Source organism: Carlito syrichta, unplaced genomic scaffold (genome assembly GCF_000164805.1).
Source record: "Carlito syrichta isolate Samal-C Ts95f unplaced genomic scaffold, Tarsius_syrichta-2.0.1 Scaffold309791, whole genome shotgun sequence".
NCBI classification, from domain to species: domain Eukaryota; kingdom Metazoa; phylum Chordata; class Mammalia; order Primates; family Tarsiidae; genus Carlito; species Carlito syrichta.
The window spans coordinates 294,296-313,869 of NW_007253887.1; the positions used below are offsets into that span (position 1 = coordinate 294,296).

General features: G+C 41.4%; 1 protein-coding gene across 1 annotated transcript in view; it reads right to left on the reverse strand.

Annotated features, from left to right (window-relative positions):
• Nucleotides 1–19,574, reverse strand: part of MARCH3 (membrane associated ring-CH-type finger 3) — a 147,583-nt gene that overhangs the window by 17,466 nt on the left and 110,543 nt on the right. The window contains exon 3 of the mRNA XM_008067853.2: nt 17,233–17,437. Within this exon, the coding sequence (XP_008066044.1) occupies nt 17,233–17,437 (205 nt within the window). The remainder of the gene's footprint in view (nt 1–17,232; nt 17,438–19,574) is intronic.

The following is a 19,574-nucleotide window of genomic DNA, read 5'->3' on the forward strand; positions in this document are numbered from 1 at the left end:
TTCCGAGTAGCCAGAATTACAGACACGTGCTACCATGCCCGGCTGATTTTTTTTTGATTTATTATAGAGATGAGGTATCGCTGCCCAGGCAGGTCTCGAACCCGCGGACTCAGGCAATCCACTCACCTCAGCCTCCCAAAGGCGCGGGATTACAGGCTGAGCCACCAAGCCCAGCCTAAGCTTTTTTTTCCTAAGATGTTAATAACTATGGAATACAATCTATTTTTCCATAAGTCATAAAATAGCATGAAAAATCCAGTAAGTTATTCAAAATCCTTTGTACTTTTTTTGTTATATTTTTTTCTAGAAGAAAACTATCATGAAACAGTTGAGAAAGATACAATACCAAATGTCCATTTAAAATTTATACAACTCTAATTCAACCAAAAATATGTACTAGTGCCTATGATGTGCCAGGTATTTTTACTAAATTTAGTAATACCATGTGTTATTATGCCCATCTTGGATTAGGATACTAAGGCTCTGTGGGGTTAAGTACCTTGGTTCAAGGTTACATGGTAGAGGAGCCAGTATTTGAAACCTCCAGCCTAATGCTCTTTCAACTCTTTCCTTCAGCTTGCTTTTGCAGACAGAAAAATTTGATTCTGCGGTTGGAGAGGTAGCACTGCAGGGGATAAAACATGAGCTTGGAAGCAGGGGACGGAACACTGCTTCTAGTTAGCCCTCATTCTGGTTCCCCCAAATGCTCTGTGACCTTTATCAAGTTCTTTCACCTCTCTAGGGAAGTCAAACATGGGAGTCTCCCTCAGTGGAGTGAGGACAGTGTAGCTTTGAGGGAGTAGTGAAGGAGCCTCCAGTTGTCAGAGTAATGATACAGGAAGAACTCTTAAGTTTCCATTTCAGTTCAAAACATCAGGCTTGACTAACATACCATCCTTCAGGTCCACCCTCTTGTGGCCCAGCTGCTTACTTGGTACTTTTCCATTTGTGTAATAAACACCTCAAACTTTACAAGATATGCCATGTCCTCTCCCACAGACAATTCCTCTCTCAGGGTGAGCCATGCCAGCAAGTGGCAACACCAACACCTGGTGGCTCTCGTAAACAACCTCAGTACCATCCTTACTCTCCCTTCTTCATTCTCCTGCCCCCTGTATCCAGTCTATCAGCAAGTCCTGTCAGTTTTCTGGAATCCATCTTGAATATGTTCACACCACACTTTCTCCCATGCCAGAACTCTTCCAAGCGCTCATCTTTTACCTACAGATGGCTACTGTATTTTCTTGTTCTCCTATTCCTCTTATCCTAGAATTCAGTATTTTATAAAGTAGCAAGATGATGCCACTTCTCTTGCTTAAAATTTCCCAGTGATTCCCCACCAAACTTAGGCTAACACCTTACCATGGTCTACAAAGACCTGCAAGGTTTAGCCTAGGCGTTTGTACCCTGGAGCCCATAGATAGGATTTAGGGAATCTATGATTTGGGATAGGGAAAAAAATCATATCTTTATTCTCACAACCTCTAACTGAAATAGAACACCCATTGAGTTATGCAGAAAAGTTCAGCAGCATCAGTAGCACCTGTGACTCTGTCACCAATAGAAGTCACAGATATTTTGCATCACATTAAAACTGTTGAAGGTATCTTAAAATATTGCCACTTTAAAGTTAGTTATTAGATCGGCTACAAAATGTGTTAATAAAGAAACACATTTTATATTACAACTTTCTCTTTTAAATATTTTGATTTATATTTAGTATAATTGGCTTCCTTTGCATTCCTACATATTTTATCTTGTGCAATTACGAATATGACTCTGAGAAGAGACCCATAGGCTTCAACACATTGCCAAAGGGTCCACAACAGAAAAGTTTAAATGCCTCAAATCTAGCTCCTTTGATCTGTCATCCAGTGCTTCTCTGCAGCGTTTTTTCCTGTTTCAGAAACACCAAACTAGTCTCTGCCTCAGAGCCTTACACGCTGTTCTTCTGCCTGGAATTCTTCTAACCATGGCTGGTTCCATCTCACTGGTCATGTCTCTGCTGGAATGTCACTTCACTGGGGCCTTCACAAACTACTACACATATTCCCTCATGCCAGTCATTCTTTACAACAATTTGTTTATTCCCTTATGACTTTTATCACTATCAGAAACAATCTTGTTTATTAATTTACTTGTTCGTTCTGTGCCTTCCTCCCTAGCAGGTAAGCTCTATTAGTACTCAATATTCCTCTGGCCTGCCCACAGCTACATACCCATTTCCTGAAATATCTAATTTGTGCTTGATAAAGATTAGCTGAAGAAATAAACAAATTCTGTCAAAGCAGAGGATTGCTTTGGGTAGAAATCAGAAGAATCTAACTGAAATACACACATACATATATAAGACCATCCACAAGGACTCTTCCCGTCAAATACAGTAGGTCTTGCCATAAACACATGCATAGCAGTTACTCTGGCTTTCACAGATGTGATGTGGCTGAGGCATAAGTCATACTCAAGGACACCCTGCAGATTTGTGATGCTCCCCAGAGGACTTAGGCCAATAAGCCAATTAATGGGCTATCATACTCCATAAATACTACATTTATACCTTGGACATTATAATGTGGCTCTGCTATTATTTAAACAAATGTTACACACACTCACACCAATGCTTTGAAATTGTCCAAAGATTAGATTACTATCATAGCAGGATTAGATGGCAAATTATTTTATATATTCACTTGCAACTTCAGATATAAACGAAATGGGAATCATATCTCTCTTTAATTATTTTAGATCATCACAGTATAGAAGTGATCACAACCATAAGACTGCTTATTTGAAATAAGAGAAGATGCTGCAGAATTATGTGGCATATGTGATCAATGTAAAGTCAGAAATATAAGATGAGATAAACAACTGAGATAGGATGGAAGACAAGAAAATAGAAATTTCCAGAAGAAATTGACAAAATGCACAGAGCCCGAGTAGAAATTATTTACTTTGGGAACAATGGATTCATACGGTGCAGTCTTTTTTTTTTTTTTTTGAGTCAGAATCTTACTCTGTTGTTCAGGCTGGAGTGCAGTGGCATGCTCACAGCTACCACAGCCTCGACATATAGGGCTCAGGCGATCCTTCCACCTCAGCCTTCCAAGTAGCTGGGACTACAGGTGTGAGCCACCACACCTTGCTATTTTTTTTTTTGGATTTATTGTAGAGACAAGGTCTCACCAAGTTGCCCGGGCTGATCTCAAACCCCTGGACTCAGGCAATCCTCTTGCCTTAGTCTCCCAAAGTGCTGGGATTACAGGCTTGAGCCACTGCACCTGGCCTGTGCAGTCTTTTATAGACACAAATAGCAGCTCCCATGCCCGCGATCCTGCCTCATGTTGGCTCTTACTGGCCTCTGGCCCTCCAGACTGTAAGGTTACTGGCACCGAATGCCCACTCTGCTGGCTTGCTGTTGGAGCCCAGGTTTCTGAACATTTAAATCATTACTTCCAGCAGAAGTCCAGGACCGTGGGGTAAAATGGTACCAGAACAGTATATCAAGTAAGAGCTCCAACTGGAGCACTGGACAAAAGATGAGATTGTGATAACACAAACAAGAAGAACAAATTCCTATTTCAATACCTGATGATATTTGAAGGAATAGAGGAGGAGTAAAATTCAAAACCAAGTCTTCAAAGTGGGGCTACACTTAAAAAAATCTGTGTCCCTCAGGTGACGTGAGAATGTAAGAAAACTATCCAAGTGGAGTATGATGGAGAGATTTCAGGGAAATACAATGCACATGTGAAAGAGAGAGAAGAGAGCTGATATTCTGACCACATACTCCCAAATAAGGAAGAATGGGAACACTTTGGAAAAGGGGAAGCTTTATTTTAGATGGAACAAGAGAGTAGAAGAACTATTAGGTTTGTGGTCATTATAGTCCAAAGTTTTGCTGCCAAAAAGAATTCCATCACTTAGGAGGACCTACCTGCTCTTGCTGCCATTAGACATAACCTCTCAACTAATGAATTTAAGAATCCCTTAAGGCTCCATTTGAGTTCGTGGCTTAAGTTCACGAGTTGTGGTGGTGGTGGTGGTTGTGGTACCTCCTTATTTTTGATCTAAACTCTCTATGCTCAAATTTCGAAGGGAGCCCATCATGATTCAAGTATTCTGGAATGAGCTAAGCACTTCATGCTCATATTGTCTAAGCTGTCCATGATTTTCAAGATTTCAGACAAGCCCCTCATTAGCCTCCTAATATCCAGGTTAGAGTCTCTTACTTTCTGTGTAGCCATCCATCTTTACTGGGCCCCTCACCTTTTTGGATATCCATCATGGGGTATGACACCCAGAATATCAGATTACCAGGTGAAGATTTGCTACCCTGTGTTATATGAAGGGTGGGCAAAGTTCTCTATTTTGATGGCATGACTTTCTTTGATTATGTTCAATGTTTGCAGACCACTTTGCTATAAAACTCACAAAATTGTCTTTAGAGAAGGCATTCTTGATTAAGGGGAAATAGCTCAAAGGACACAAGCCATGACATTGGGGACTAGCATTTGCAGAAGGGCAAGTGGGAGACCTGATGGATGAACGCAGCTGCTGTCTGTGGGAAAGCTCTCTCCCACTGGGAGACACATATACATTTTTAGCTCGAGTGATCCTGAGACATGTGCCCTTAGGTGTCACCATGGCAGAACCAAGCGAACCATGGAAGAACCCAGGTTAATAACTAGCCCAGTCTCTGTATATGTGCATAAGTGAATCACCAGCTCCCCCATTAAGACTAGCAAATCAAATTCACTGTCGTGGTGCCCATAGAAGCATAGTGTGGCCTTCTCACAGAAGAGGAAATTTGCAGTGAAGGCCTGAGAGCTTCTGTTACTTTTCATACTTAACACATTTTAACGGTGCAGGAGACACTTAAGGAAATCTGTATTCCCTTGTAGTTTATGTAACTATCTTTAGGGTAGAGGGCTTTAGAGAATCTGTGACCCCTTTGAAACTGTATTTGAACACTGGATGTCTGTGTGTTTCAGGGGAGAGAATTTAAACTCTTCTCAGATTCTCAAACATATCTGAGATGTAGAAAATGATACGAAGTACTATTCTGGAGCATGTCCCTAAAATGCTTTAAGATATTCATTGGTGGTTGGGTGCAGTGGCTCACGCCTATAATTCTAGCAGTTTGGGAGGCCAAGGTGGGGGGGATTGCTTGAGCCCAGGAATTCGAGATCAGCTAGTGAGACCCTGTCTCTACAAAAAAAAAAAAAAAAAAATTAGTTGGAAGTGGTGGTGCACACCTGTAGTCCCAGCAACTCTGGAGGTTGTGGCAGGATGACTGCTTGAACCCAGGAGTCTGAGGCTGGGCGAGCCATTATGGTGCCACTGCACTCCAGTCTGGGTGACAGAGTAAGATGCTGACTCAAATAAACAAAAACAAATAAGCAAAAAGATACTCCCCTGGCTGGACTTGGTGGCTCAGCCTGTAATTCCAGCACTTTGGGAGGCCGAGGTGAGTGGACTGCCTGAGCCTGTGGGTTCGAGACCAGCCCAGACAAGTTGGTGAGACCTCGTCTCTACAATAAAACAACAACAACAACAACAACAACAAGACACTCCTTGGGCAATTCCAGCCTTCGAAAGCTTGATAAATTTAAAAATATGGGTAGTAGAATTTGATTGGCTTCTGAGAATCACCATTTATTTTTTCTTAAACCCTGATGATACCCTTGCCAAAAGTAAAAATAAAAAAGTTAACCTAGGGCACAAAATGTGAGATTAAAAAAGTTAACTCTATAGTTTTAGATGATATAGGACAGCAGAATCAAGAAAGCAACCAAAATGAATTAATAGGCTTAAAGGAAGAAAAGGGCTTGTACTGAGTAAGGATGGCAAAAATTCAGTTAATCTAAAAAATCAAATGATTTCCAAAAATAAGAGAGTAAAAATATGAACAGGGTTTCATTATATAAACTATGATAAGGAGAAAGCCAAACTTTAAGAGAAGAAACCATTGATATCTCTGTGCCCGTTTCCTCACCTCTAAAATGGAGCCAGCTGTACCCACAAATAGGAGCACATCAAAGTACCCAGGACAGCAGCATAGGGTAAGGCCTCAGGACACAATAACTAGTAGTAGGGTAATAAGAGGAGTGTATTAAGCTAACCAGATATTGAGAAAGAATCAAATAAAAAACCATAATTATAGTAAGGGAGGTTAAGACATATTTTCCATAAACTCTGAGACTGGACCTTACAAGCATTATGCTAAGTGAAGGAAGTCATTGCAAAGGACCACATACTGTAGGATCCCACTCATAGGAAAGTTCCAGTATCAGCAAACCCATAGAGATTGAAAATAGATTAGTGGCTGCCTAGGCTGCAAATGAGAGGCAAGGAGAGGAGGGCTGGGCAATGAGGGCTGTGGTGTATGAGGTTTCTTTTGGGGACAATGAAAATGTTCTAAAATTATGGTGATGGTTATGCAATTCTGTGAAAATACTAAATGCCACAAAGTTGTACACTTTAAATGATGAACTCTATGGCATGTGAATTATATCTCAAAAAAGCTGTTCAAAAAATCTGAGACTAGAAAACCTTTTGGTTAAACAAAAAAAAAAAAAGGTGAAGTGTCCTTTAGATTTCCCTAAAGCAACCCTCCATCGTGTAGATATTTCCTTTCGTCTTGCCCTATCTTCATTTAATAGACTGATTTTTCAGATATATAACAGGCATGTTTTACAAGCAGTTGGAAATGTGTATATTTTGATAAATAAATGACTTCTGGGTTTCAACATTAAAGCCATAGATTTTTTAGCAGATGAGCCAGTGTTTAGAAAAATATTAGAGCCATTTATTACTGCCATCTCTCATGCCCTTTCTCTCATCATCCACCAGCCATATAATGCAGACAGCAAGCTTTGGAAGCAGGTGAGTGGTTAGGAGGGGCTGCATTATTTTCTAGCATGGTGAATATTTTCCCTTCATCTCCCAATTTCGCTTTTACTGACTCTTCCCAGACACAAGTCCTTAAATGCCTATAAATTCTATTTTACAACTTTCCTGCTGCTCCTACTCGCCAGCATTTCATAGAAGCTATATTAGCCATTTTCCCTCAGAGCCCTAAAAGACTTTGAACCTCACTATTTATTCCAACTTTTTATTTCTAATAGCATCGCTGGAGGCAAAGCCATGATAAAATAGCCAGTAGAAAATATTTCATTTTCTTCTTATAATCTGACCTCAATCTTCACAAACAGATCTTTATACATTTTCATAAGTGGCACATCTAAGAATTAAACCTGTTTTTTAGTATTCTAAACTGAAAGCTTCAGAAGTTTCTTTTTCTCCTTCATGTTATACAAGCACAACGTTACTTTCTTCTCACATATCCATCACAGTGCATATCTATCCCTTTAACTCTGCAATAATGGACTGCAAAGAAACAGTTTTATCCCAAACAATCTCACAGGGTTCCTATCTCTCCAAGAATGAAGGCTGGCAGTGATGGGACCTGCTGCAGAAATACTCGTCTGGTGAAAAATGGAGGAAGAAGGGAAACCTGAAGACCCGACAGAGTCTTTTCTGATCTTTCCCCAAATTTGCAGCACCTGCCAAAAAAAGTGAAGCAAACTATTGAGACAGCGATACAAATAATTTAAGAGGAAAACAAGTGTTTTCCTTTATGGGTTGCAAAACAAGGCTTCCCGATCTAAATTATCTTGATGCTAGTCTTTAAAGAAATTTAACTCCCAAGTGTGTGCAGCCACATTATGAGTGATTAACCTTCATAGCCACTCGTGAAAGGAGGGAAAGGCTCTTAACAATTTTGAGTTTGCCAGGCTTTCTAATAACATCTCTCCCTTAGGAGGAATCGCAGAAGAAATTGGTGACATAATGACTCGGTAAAATGAAGACTCAAATGCAGAGAAAGAGTAATCAGATGAGAAGAAAAAAAAGAGGCTATGTAAAGTCGCTTGGAAACGAACGATTTTCTGGCTTCTGACTGTAGCCAAAAGCTTTGTTTCCCAGCTAGATTGGAGCACAAAGAGACACTGAGAAGAAAATGCCATTCTACTATCCCAGCACCAGATCTGACATAGCTTGGGACTTTTTAATACACTTTGTTTTTTAGAGCAATTTTCAGTTTACAGCAAAATTGAATGGAAAGTACCAAGAGTTTCCATATACTCTTGTCCCTCCCCATATGCAGGATCCCTGACGATCAATAGACCACATCAGAATGATGCATATGCTATTTAGTCCATGAACCTATATTGACACTTTTTTTTTTTTGAGACAAGGTCCTGCTCTGTCGCCCAGGTTGGACTACAGTGGCATGATCATAGCTCACTGCACTCTTGAACTCATGGGCTCAAGTGATCCTCCCACCTTAGCCTCCCAAGTATGTAGGACCATGCCTGGCTAATGTTTTACCTTTTTGGGGGGGGGGGGATAGAGACAGGGTCTCTAGACTTCACACATCATTACCACCTAAAATCCATTGCTTACATTAGAATTAACTCTTGGTGTCGTATATTCAATGAGTTTTAACAAATGTATGACATGTATCCACCATGACAGTATCATACAGAGTAGTTTCACAGCCCTGTAAATCTCCTGTGTTCCACCTATTTATCCTTTCCTCACTGCTAATAGCTCTGTATTTAATAAATTAACTCAATGTCAAGAGGAAACCAGGGCTTTAATCATCATTTTTCCATCCTCCCCTTTCTCAAGTATATCTAGTCCTTTGTAAAGGCTGGATATCAATAAAAAAGTCCTTCATTCTATGTAGGCACAGGTGTTTATCAATGAACAAATGAAATACAGTACTTTACAGCCAGGAAGGAAGAGGCCAAGTGTCATGGTCTGAATGTTTGTATCTCTCAAAAAAATTAATATATTAAAATCCTGCCCCCGAAGCTGGCAGTACAGGAAGATGGAGCCTTTGAGTGGTGAAGGTCATGAAAGTGGAACCTTCATGATTGAGATTAGTGCTCTTATAATAGAGTCTCCAGAGAACTAGCTCTTCCCTTCTGCATGTGAGGACACGTAAGAAGCTGGCAGTCTGCCACCTGGGAGGACTCCCACTAGAACCTGACTTTGTTGGCCTCCTAATCTCACACTTCCCCGCCTCCAGAAATGTGAGAAATAAATTTCTGTTGTTTACAAGTCATCTAATTTAGGGTAGTTTTTTTTGTAGCATCCTGATGGACTAGATACACGAGATATGGTGGAAGAATGTGGACTTTGGAGCCAGAGAAACATTTATTCTTTTGCCTTCTCCATTTACTAGCCCCGAGGCTGAAAGTATTTAAAATCAATGAAGAATGACTTAGTATTTGAGTTATCGCTTCCTTATCAACAAAATGGGATAATATCATGTTATTATCTCCTAATACCTAAGACATTGAAATAAGATGACTGGCTGGGCTCGGTGACTCAGCCTGTAATCCCAGCACTTTGGGAGGCCGAGGTGAGTGGATTGCCTGAGCCCGTGAGTTCGAGACCAGCCCAGGCAACTTGGAGAGCCCTTGTCTCTACAATAAATCCAAAATTAGCCGGGCGTGGTAGTGTGCGCCTGTAGTTCCGGCTACTTGGAAGGCTGAAGGGGAATGATCGCCAGAGCACAGCAGGTTGCTGCTGGGATGACCGTGAGTGTGCCACTGCACTCCAGCCTGGGCCATGGAGTGAGATTCCAACTCAAACAAACAAAAAAAAAGACAAGGAATAAGGTGATTTTATAAAGTACATGTAATCTTTTTCCTTTTCTTAGGAAAAGGGTAAACATAAAACAAACTTAGGGGTGTGAACATTTAAAAAATAAACATAGACTCAAAATCAATGAATTAATGTCATTGGATTGGAGTCAAGATCTGTGCCTATTCTGGAAAGCAAAAATTCTTAGCAAAAACAGGCATACTACAGGTCTTATCCAATGAATAAATGACACTGATCTCGCACTGCCTAACTAAAAATACGTCTCCACTTTGCTCACTCATTTACAATTGACCACTAGCAGCATTTAATTGTAATCATGTATTGCCCACAATACTTCATGACATTATTTTCTTAAGACTGTGAATTCTTTCTTTGGAGTTAAAAATCAGTTGTTGACACTGAAAGCTGAAGAGGCTCGTGGAGGGCTGTCAGGAGCCCCCAGCAGGCAGCATCGTGCATATTCTATTACTCTGCTTCTGAAGTCTGCACAAGAGCTTCTGCAATTTATGTCTTCCTTCGGCTCAACTAGGCACCCTGTACCCAGCACAGGGCAATTCCTGAGAGTTAACCGTGCCTTGTGATTTTGGCAGGACTTGGGAGAAAGATGATGACCAGCTGCAGTCATCCAGTGATACTTCATTCTTCCTCTCAGCTCCCCTTTATAGAGTTCTTCTGCCAGCAGCCCACAGACCCCATCACTGACACTGCCCCTAATACTCATGGAATAACTTCTAATTGCCAGCCTTTCAAAGAAGTGAACCCTGTGGGAGTCAACATGGCCTGTTTTATTTATTTATGTTTACATTTGGAGTTACCTGAGAGAGTCCAGAATCTTTTGAGATGATCAGTTTCATTTTGTTGACTTCCTCTTATTTTTGACCCAGGTGTGCTTAAGAATTAGCGGGTTGAATTTTCTCTTATATTTGAGAATACCTAGGAATGAATGAGTGAAGACTACAGACGTTTTCTCTCTGCCCCCAAGGGGCTGTTCCTTTGAAAGGTATGTCACGTACAAAATGCTAACACTCATTAACTCCAGGTAATGGATATATACCTGCTTGCTGTATTTTCTTTGTCCTCCTTTGTGCGTTTTAAAACATAAATTAAAATTAAAAAGTTGTATGAAACAATCCTTGGTGTTTTGCATCTTTGTGTCTCTGCTCACAGGAGTCCTCAGATGGAGAGACGAGAGGAGCCGCTATCAGGACTTACAAAGGTCCTCTTGAAGTGGGTTCTCTGTAGATTCAGCCCAAGTTCACGGCAAGGAACATCACAGTGGAAAATAATAGAATCTGGTCATGTAATTTTTTTATGCATGGAACTGGATTCCCCACACCCCCGAAATTAATCCTTTACCAGCAGTAGATGGACTGAAAACAGGCACCAAGCAGTTAGATCACTTCCTTCTGGCTCGGCCATGCACACACTTCAGTTGGCTTGCTTTTTTAATGAAGTGATTTTTAATGAAGCAAGAATTTAATAGATACCTTCAAATGGTTTCTTTGTAACTAAACTTTAAGTAACGAAGCAACTGCCAAATTAGCCAATAAAACCAAGAGACAAATTCAAGATTGGTTGACTGCAGGATCAAGCATTGCTGAGGCCAGTCATCAGATGTGCCATCTCCACCACTGGCACAAAGCATAGTGCCACAAGTCCCTGTGGAGGCAGGTGGCCTGCCCAGCAACCTTCTTAGAGGTCAGGAAAGTGCTTGGCCAACACTAAAGCATACTCAAGTGCAAGGTGTTACAACCATTCCTTTCATTGCTGTCCATGCTAGTACACTGTCTTAGAGGCTCATTTACCTTGTGATTTTGAATCAGCCATTTCAGCTCACATATAATGTGGGCACGATAGGAAGGAGATCATTAAGGCTCAGCTTATAATACCCTGAAAGAAAGATGAGATGTTGGGAGGAAGAAATGCACACAGTATGAGAGAATGCTTTTAAAGGTGGGAGAAACCACCCAATCCCGGTGGCAAGGTAGGGCAGGCCTGGGGGTGTGTGAACAAATGGTAAGGCCTGGGGAACTGGAGAGTGCACAACCCCACAATGGCATTCAGACTGCTTAATAAGAGAAAGGTACTGATCCAATACAACACACCTGTCACGTGTTATGATTGGAGTTCAACCACCTTACTCATTGGCTGCACTTTGGGTTAGAATGAAAATTGGGTGCAGCCAGGCGTGGTGGCTCAAGTCTGTAATCCCAGCACTTTGGGAGGCTGAGGTGAGAGGATTGCCTGAGCCTGTGGATTCAGGACCAGCCTGGGCAACATGGTGAGACCTCATCTCTACAATAAATTAAAAAATAAAAATCAGTCAGGCGTGGTAGCGCATGCCTATAGTTCTGGCTACTTGGAAGGCTGAGGCAGAAGAATCACTGGAGCCCAGCAGATCAACGCTGGGGTGAGTTGTGAGCATGCCACTGCACTCCAGCCCCAGCAATGGAGTGAGTCTCCAACTCAAAAAAAAAAATTTTTAAAAAAAGGAAGAAAGTGAGGCTTGTCTGCCTTCCATGAGGAATGGACGGTAGTCCTCATGCTTGTGAATCTCCTCAAATCAGTTTATATTCCCTATGAGAGAACTGCCTAATTCTCCAATGCTATAAGGGTTTGCTGATGAAAGTGAACACTCTGAAATCAAAAGCTGGTGTTTTTACTTAAATATTAAAAATCAAAACAAAATAAGCTCATTACAATAAGAGTCCAGCATTGTCCCCACTCAAGTCTGACACTAGATATATATAAAATCTCTCTAATGTGTATATTATATATACTTATATCTTCTAATAATTAGAATATATATATGTGTATCAAGAATAAGTGCAGTCCTGAATTTATTAAATAGCAAATGCCAAGGTACAAAATGGCTTCTCCATAGCAGTTCAACTCTGCTCCCTGCTGTGTAGTTGGATATTACTCTGAATCCAGGGCACATTTTTAACACCATTGTCCTCCAGTGACTTAAAAGATTCACAAATAGCAAAGTTTGAAAAAAAAATCCTTAATCCTCATCTGCCTAGCTTTATATCCCATTATTCTGGGTAACTGATATGTGTGAAAACACTCTCAGTTTCAGTTTAGCTAAATCTCTTACTCATAGGGAACAGCTTTTAAGTTGTTCATACAATTCTCTCTCTCTCTTTTTTTTTTTTTTGAGTCGGAGTCTCACTGTTGCCCAGGCTGGAGTGCAGTGGCACTCATGGCCACCACAGCCTTGACCTGCTGGGCTCAGGCGATCCTTCCACCTCAGCCTTCCAAGTAGCCAGAACTACAGGTGCGCGCTACCACGCCTGGCTAATTTTTGACTTATTGTAGAGACGAGGTCTCACCAAGTTGCCCAGGCTGGTCTCAAACCCAGGCTCAGGCAAGCCGCTCGCCTCGGCCTCCCAAAGTGCTGGGATTACAGGCTGAGTGATACAAATCTTATCAATCAGCTGGTTCTCTGTAAAGGACATAGGAATATGGAAACCTAATCACTCCCTCTGTGAAAAATCACCATGTCTCCCCGATCCGAGAAAGATCAGATCCTAGAAAGCATTTCCTCCAGATTTCCACTGTGTCCTGCCTGTTTCATTTTAATCACAACATTGCTGAGCTGATATATAACTTCAGGAGGTTTCCAGGCAGGAGTGGATATTATGGATATACGTTCCAGGAATACCTAGTGGCAAATACTGCATCACTAGAAACTGATGTTATAAGCATGCTATTTGCACAAAGTAAGATGGGTTTCCTTGGCAAACTGGTCAATCAGAAATGCAATAATGGCATGAGGCAGGAGTCAAGGCACACATTTGGGGGAAACAAGACAAGGTATTTTTAATGATTTACTTTATTACACCTTTCATTATAAAAGAATGATATCAGAGTTCAACTTACAGAGAGAGAAATGAAGAAAACTAAAAACGAGCAGGAAAGACATCATAAAACTACCCAGACCAGTTGGCCAGTGAATCCTTTTATGGGTAGTGGATATCTGTCTACTATGTTCTACTGGACAATTATTCTTGGGGATAATTCATCTTACAAATTGCCACTGGGTGCATTTTCTATCATCAACAAAATATACATAGGCTTCATGAGTGTTAACGATGGAGATAAAAAATCATGTTATATCTGCTCTCCCCCTTTTGCTGTGTACATTTTGAATGCATTCTTTTCAAGTTTTGAGTGACTGAATACAGATCTTATGAGATTTGCATTAGCTGAACTATAGCAGAAATTCACTCACATCTGGCTAAACTAGATGCCTGCAATGTAGCTTTCTTGGGTTGAAATTCTCTCTTGTTATACTGACTTACCTTGCACCAAGAAAATATTTGGAGTAAAAGAGACTAAAAGATTTAGACTGGCCATGTAGATAGCTGACAAGGTAGGTAAGTAAGCAGAGAGGTAAATAAACAGACAGGCAGACATACAACCAACTTATTGAGGTATAGATTACATACTATACAATGTACCTATTTTAATGTAGACTGTATTTTTTTGCACCAAAAAATGTCATGGAGAGTTCCTTGTCCACTTTCTTCCATGGTGAAGCTCAGAGAAGTGAAGTCAAGCCATGCAGATGGCCACACAGATGGCCAGTGGTCACGTGGGGGACCACTTTGGAAGTTCGAACAAAAATCAGCCTATTGATTTGGCCGTTTTCCTCTCACCCTTGTAGAGGAAAAAAAAAAGATTTCATGGAACAGCCCAGGTATATACAACAGCCCTGGGTTCCTGATCAGTTAAAAATGAATATCCAACTACAGGCTCCAGAGATTTAAAAAAAAAAAGTAACTGGAGAAGTGTCTTAGGAACAGTGGCATGAAGGATGAAGAGTTATGTTGAATGAACTGAGAGGGTTTACTGAAAAGTGGAAGTCTGAGATGTTAAAAGTAATTCCAACCAATGTTAGTGTCTAGATGCTGACAAATAAAATTTATAAATGACTTTAAAAACTGCTTCCTCTAGCAACAAGAGCTGTTATTGTCACATCGATTTTGAAATTAAATGTTATGGGATTTTCTTGCTTTAATGAGAAGGCAGATCCAACTGGTAAACAAAGTAATGATTAACGCAATTAAAAGAGTAAAAATGAGAAATAAAATAACAATACTCCTAATCTTTAACCCAAATAGGTAGGTTTTGCTGATTTACTAAAAAGAGATTCATGTTCATCTCGAGGTGAAAATATGGGGAAGCAATACACACTACGAATAAACCTGCCCTTTGGTAAGAGGGGAAGACGTCAATTAGTAATGTCATTTGTTTAAAACTCTGCCCGCACCTGGTTCTCATTTGTCCTCCAGCTGAGAAACCAAAGACAACTTCATTTTATTGCTTGTGGTCAAACAGCAAGTTCATTTCGCCATAGGATGATCAAACGACCAGCCTCCCCCAGCTTGAGAAGGTTTGCCTTTCACTTTCAACTTGTTCAATCATCATTAACTCTGAAAATTGTCACATTCCATTTGTGCAATGAAAATTTCACCACCGGTGACCGTTTGGATGAAGTTTTTGTAGACGAGGCCCTAAATCTTATAGAGCACCTCACACATTCTCAAGGTCATTGGCCGTGTTTCCTTGTTTAATGACAGTTGCCTAAGATCCTGGAGTCAGTCAGTAACCCAACATCAGCAACTATGAAGACACCTCTGTGTGTGGATACATGTGACTCTTTCTGAGACTGAAAGGGTTCATTGGTAATTTGACACATGCATGTTATCTGAGAAAAATTAGGGTATGTGCACACGTGTGTGTGCGTGCATACACATAAATGCACACACACACATGCGTACACACATGCACACATTCTCCTTTGTTATATATTGTGTGCATACACACTGGGATTTTTACCAAGCAAAAGTAAAGAACGTCTTCACTGGGGAGGCTCTAATAAAAAAGATCGCTGGATAGAGCCCATTTAAAAGCAGGCTTTCCTTACTCTGGGAAGCCAGCTTCCCTGGAGAGGCTGTGATATCAAATTGGGGAGGTTCCAAAAGTTTCTGGAAAGGAGAAATAGGCTTCTTTTTACTTTTGGCCACTGGGCTTGAGAAATCTTCATTTCCTTTGTTTATTATTTAATTATATTCCCCCCACTATAGAGTTCTAAAATGCAAAATCCCAATGTATCTGGCACATAGCCAAGCTCCTGACAGGCACTCTGAAGACGAATTTCTGAAAGTGGATGTCAAGCAGCAAGATGGCTAAATTAAGAGGTCACTTGATCCAGAGTTTTAAAAAAAGCAGAGAGTCTATTGAGGCAAGTCAAATAAATTTTGGGCCATTTGGCAAGTAAGTAATAGCTAAAGCAGTCCCCAATTACAGGTCCTGATTAAATTTTCAAGGTCAAAATCAAGAGAATGTATATACAGAGCTCTCCAGAGTCTTAAGTGTCCAGGCACTAACACACTTATTAGTCTCCAAGAAAGACTTTTTGCTTTCTGGTTCTAGTTTTAATTGTAGGGTTTCACTGAGTTAGCTGCTGAAATAAGGAAAAGATCATCAGCAGGTCTGGATTACAGACACAATGTCTTGGCCCCTTTCAGCTAGCTAAATATATTAGATATTTATTGTTATATAAATACTGTTGTAAATATAAACAACATAAATATATTAAAATATTTATTGTTGTCAATATCCAATTTTTAATCAATTAGTAAAATTTAGGAGTAGAAGAGAGGGCAAAAATAGCTTAATGATTTTTTCCAATACCTCAGGCTAATACCACACCAGACCCTGGGTCTGGGCTTGAGAAATCATGGGTCCCCCTAAAGCATGAAAGAGAATGTCCTGTCCTTTTAATGGCTGGGTTGACAGCACCACCTTTTAAGAAAAGATATTACAACATTAGGTTATTAGTTGAAAAATGTGCATAATTTCCCAGGAAAGAATTTTATTCAAACACTTGCATATGTGTCCTGTATTCTTCTAAGTGTCTTATAAATATTAACTCCTTTAGTCCTTACAGTAATTTCAAGAGGTGAAATAACTTACTCAAGGTCACAGAACCCAGGAAGTCTGAGTCTGTATCCATTAAACTATGCAGCTATACTTTTTCATGAAGACTTCTCTGAATATGCAACCCAAGTGCCCATTAATCTGTTGCTTTAAGTTGGGCAGATGGTGTGCAAAGAGAAAAGTGGTTGATCTGTTTGTTCCTCTTCAGAGGGATTGAAGAACAGAGATCAAGTGTCCAAACTGCCCCTTTCTCCTTACATGGATTTCTTCTACTTTCTTGTGTCCACCAGTATGGAGGTATGGAGGTCACCCTTCTCCTGCTGGATCCTGAGTGAGCTAGCAAGCTGGCCCTCTCTGTGTCTATCTGCATCTCTCTCTGTCTCAGACACACACACACACACACACACACACACACACACACACACACACACACACACAATCTCTCTCTCTCTCTCTCACACACACACACACACACACACACACGCACACATACAGCTATTACTGTGCTTCAGTGAAGCTGTACAGGGTTTGTGATCCGGGCATAAAAGCAGACATCATTTGCTCATTAGAGCTAAGTTTTCAGGACGTGCCCCACTTACTGACCTCCACTAACGGCCTGGGTTTGCGCTCGACTGCAAACCTGAAGTGGCAGAGTTCACAGTAGCTGGTGTTTGAGGATGACAGCCAGTGCTCCAGGCAGCTCCGATGAATTGTCCCCAAGGTTCCCGTACATTCACATGGAGAGAGCAAGTCCTCTTGGCTGCTGCCCTCATGGCAGATCCTGCACATCGGCCGGTCATTGAAGGGGCTGCAAAAGAAGGAGGGGCACCTGCTGGTCACTGGGCTAGAAACCTCCGCCATGCGGATGGCCCTCTAGCTCTTGTCCTCTGGACCCTCCCCAGCGACAGCTGCTTTAAGACCCCTTAGATCTACACTTGACCTTGACAATGGGGCAAGTGGTCCTGGGCACTCCAGAGCACTCAGGTCATCTACTTTTGACAATATACAGAATTAGGAGGTAGCCAATATCAAAGTAGCTGGGTGTGACCCAGGATCAAAAGTGAGTGAAAACAAGCAATATCATATTTTTGTCTTGAATACAGATGTAGTATACAGATGTAGTTCAGGTCAACTACTAATCAAAAAACAAAAAGCTATCCTTTACCATTAAGAGCAGAAATTGCTCTGAAATGACAAAGTTGCTCTGCAACTTTTGGACCAGGCCGGGATACTTTCGTATACTCGGAGGTTCCTTTTCTCTCCCCTTTCAATAGGATGGGAGAATGGGAATGGGCACATTAACCAGCATCCAGTACTGAGTCCATCACATAGAACTGCAGTCTGAGCCAGAGCACAAAGCTGAGTGGGCATGGTCCTTTGAGCTTTTGTAGGATGCTCTATGGGATGCCCAAGACACTAAACTTGAGAGAGTAATGAGTATGTCCTCCCGGGTGGTCTCAGTCTAGAGTTTTGCTCTCAATTTGAAAAACCCTTTCCTGCACATGTCATGAAGGCAGCACAGCCTAGTTAGTGGGTCATGGTGCAGGTCCTGGAATCCAGCTGGCTGGGCTCAAACCCCAGCTCTGCTGCTTACCAGCCGGCTAACTTTGGCAAGCCGCTTCATCTCCCTGTACTTGAGTCTCTCATCTTACAACAGGCACAAAGAATGGTGCCTTCCTCATCTGGTGACTGTGAAGATGAGAAAAGATAGCCCTGATTAGAAGCTTAGACCATGGACCAGCACATTGTAAATACCTAGTTCACGCAAATTATTGTCATATTTGGAAAAACTCAGGCCAAGGAAAAAAATCAAATAACTTGGCTTTCATCACGTAAGTCAGTGACCAGAATCAAACTAAGAAGGCCTTGCTTCTCGATGGGTACTCTGTCCTGTGAGAGGACTGTCCCACTCTGCCTGACGTCTTTTTATGTTGCTTGTGCTGTTCTTTGTTGTACATTAGATTTTACTATGTCATCAAGATATTAACAACCCAAGGACCAGCCTCTTTACCTACTCTCTCCTGCCTCCCCCATGCTTCCCAAAGATGACAGTGGCCCAGGTCCACGCCCCATGGAAGCATTGCTGTTTCCCAAAGGCCTTTCTGGAATGATCCTGGGAATAAGTGAAGGCTAAAAGGGATTAAAAGAGGAAAGGATCACATTCCCAGGCCCCAAAGACCTTCTTGTTCCCAGGGGAGGGAAAAGAAAGTTGACAGAGTTGACTTTTTTCTCTTATAATTCCTGGCCTCCTTCATTCACACTGAGCCTGTAAAACTCTGAAACCTTCTGGTTTACATTAGTGCATGGTAGGAGAGCAGGTAAAAATGCCTAAAACACATATGCACACACACATACACACACACACACACACACACACATACACAGAGGCTCACAGGTCTCAGCCATGTCAACTGCAGCTTGCTTTTCCTGGTCGTGCAGACTGTTTGGTGACTGCAAGGGTGACCAGGGTATGTCGGTCCTCCAGTCTCAGTTCACAGAGGACCAAGGACACTCACCGCCTCATACTGTTCAGAGTTCTAGCCAATTGTTAGAGGTTCTCCAAGGGGCGAAAGATTATATACTAAATCATTTTTCATTTATTTCCTTTGTGGTAGCTGCACAGACTTTAAACAGAAGGCATATGGACAATGTTTACAACATGCGTGGGGGTGTGATTTCATGTCTGAGGGTCACCATGTCCAGTCTGTGGTGCCACCAGTAGTCCTGCAGTGGGCACGTGAGTCTGTAGACCTGTGTCTGCACCAGAGGAGCTGATCCAATCACTCCGACCAAGGCAAGTGGTCAAAGTACAAATGACAGGACCTACGTTTCAGGGTTAGAAGAGTCAGTGCTGACATGAAGTGACAAGTCTAGTGAGATACACCTTCTACAGTGTTGATACACTTTCTGACCTACAATCATAGGTCAGAAGTCTCACTCACCCA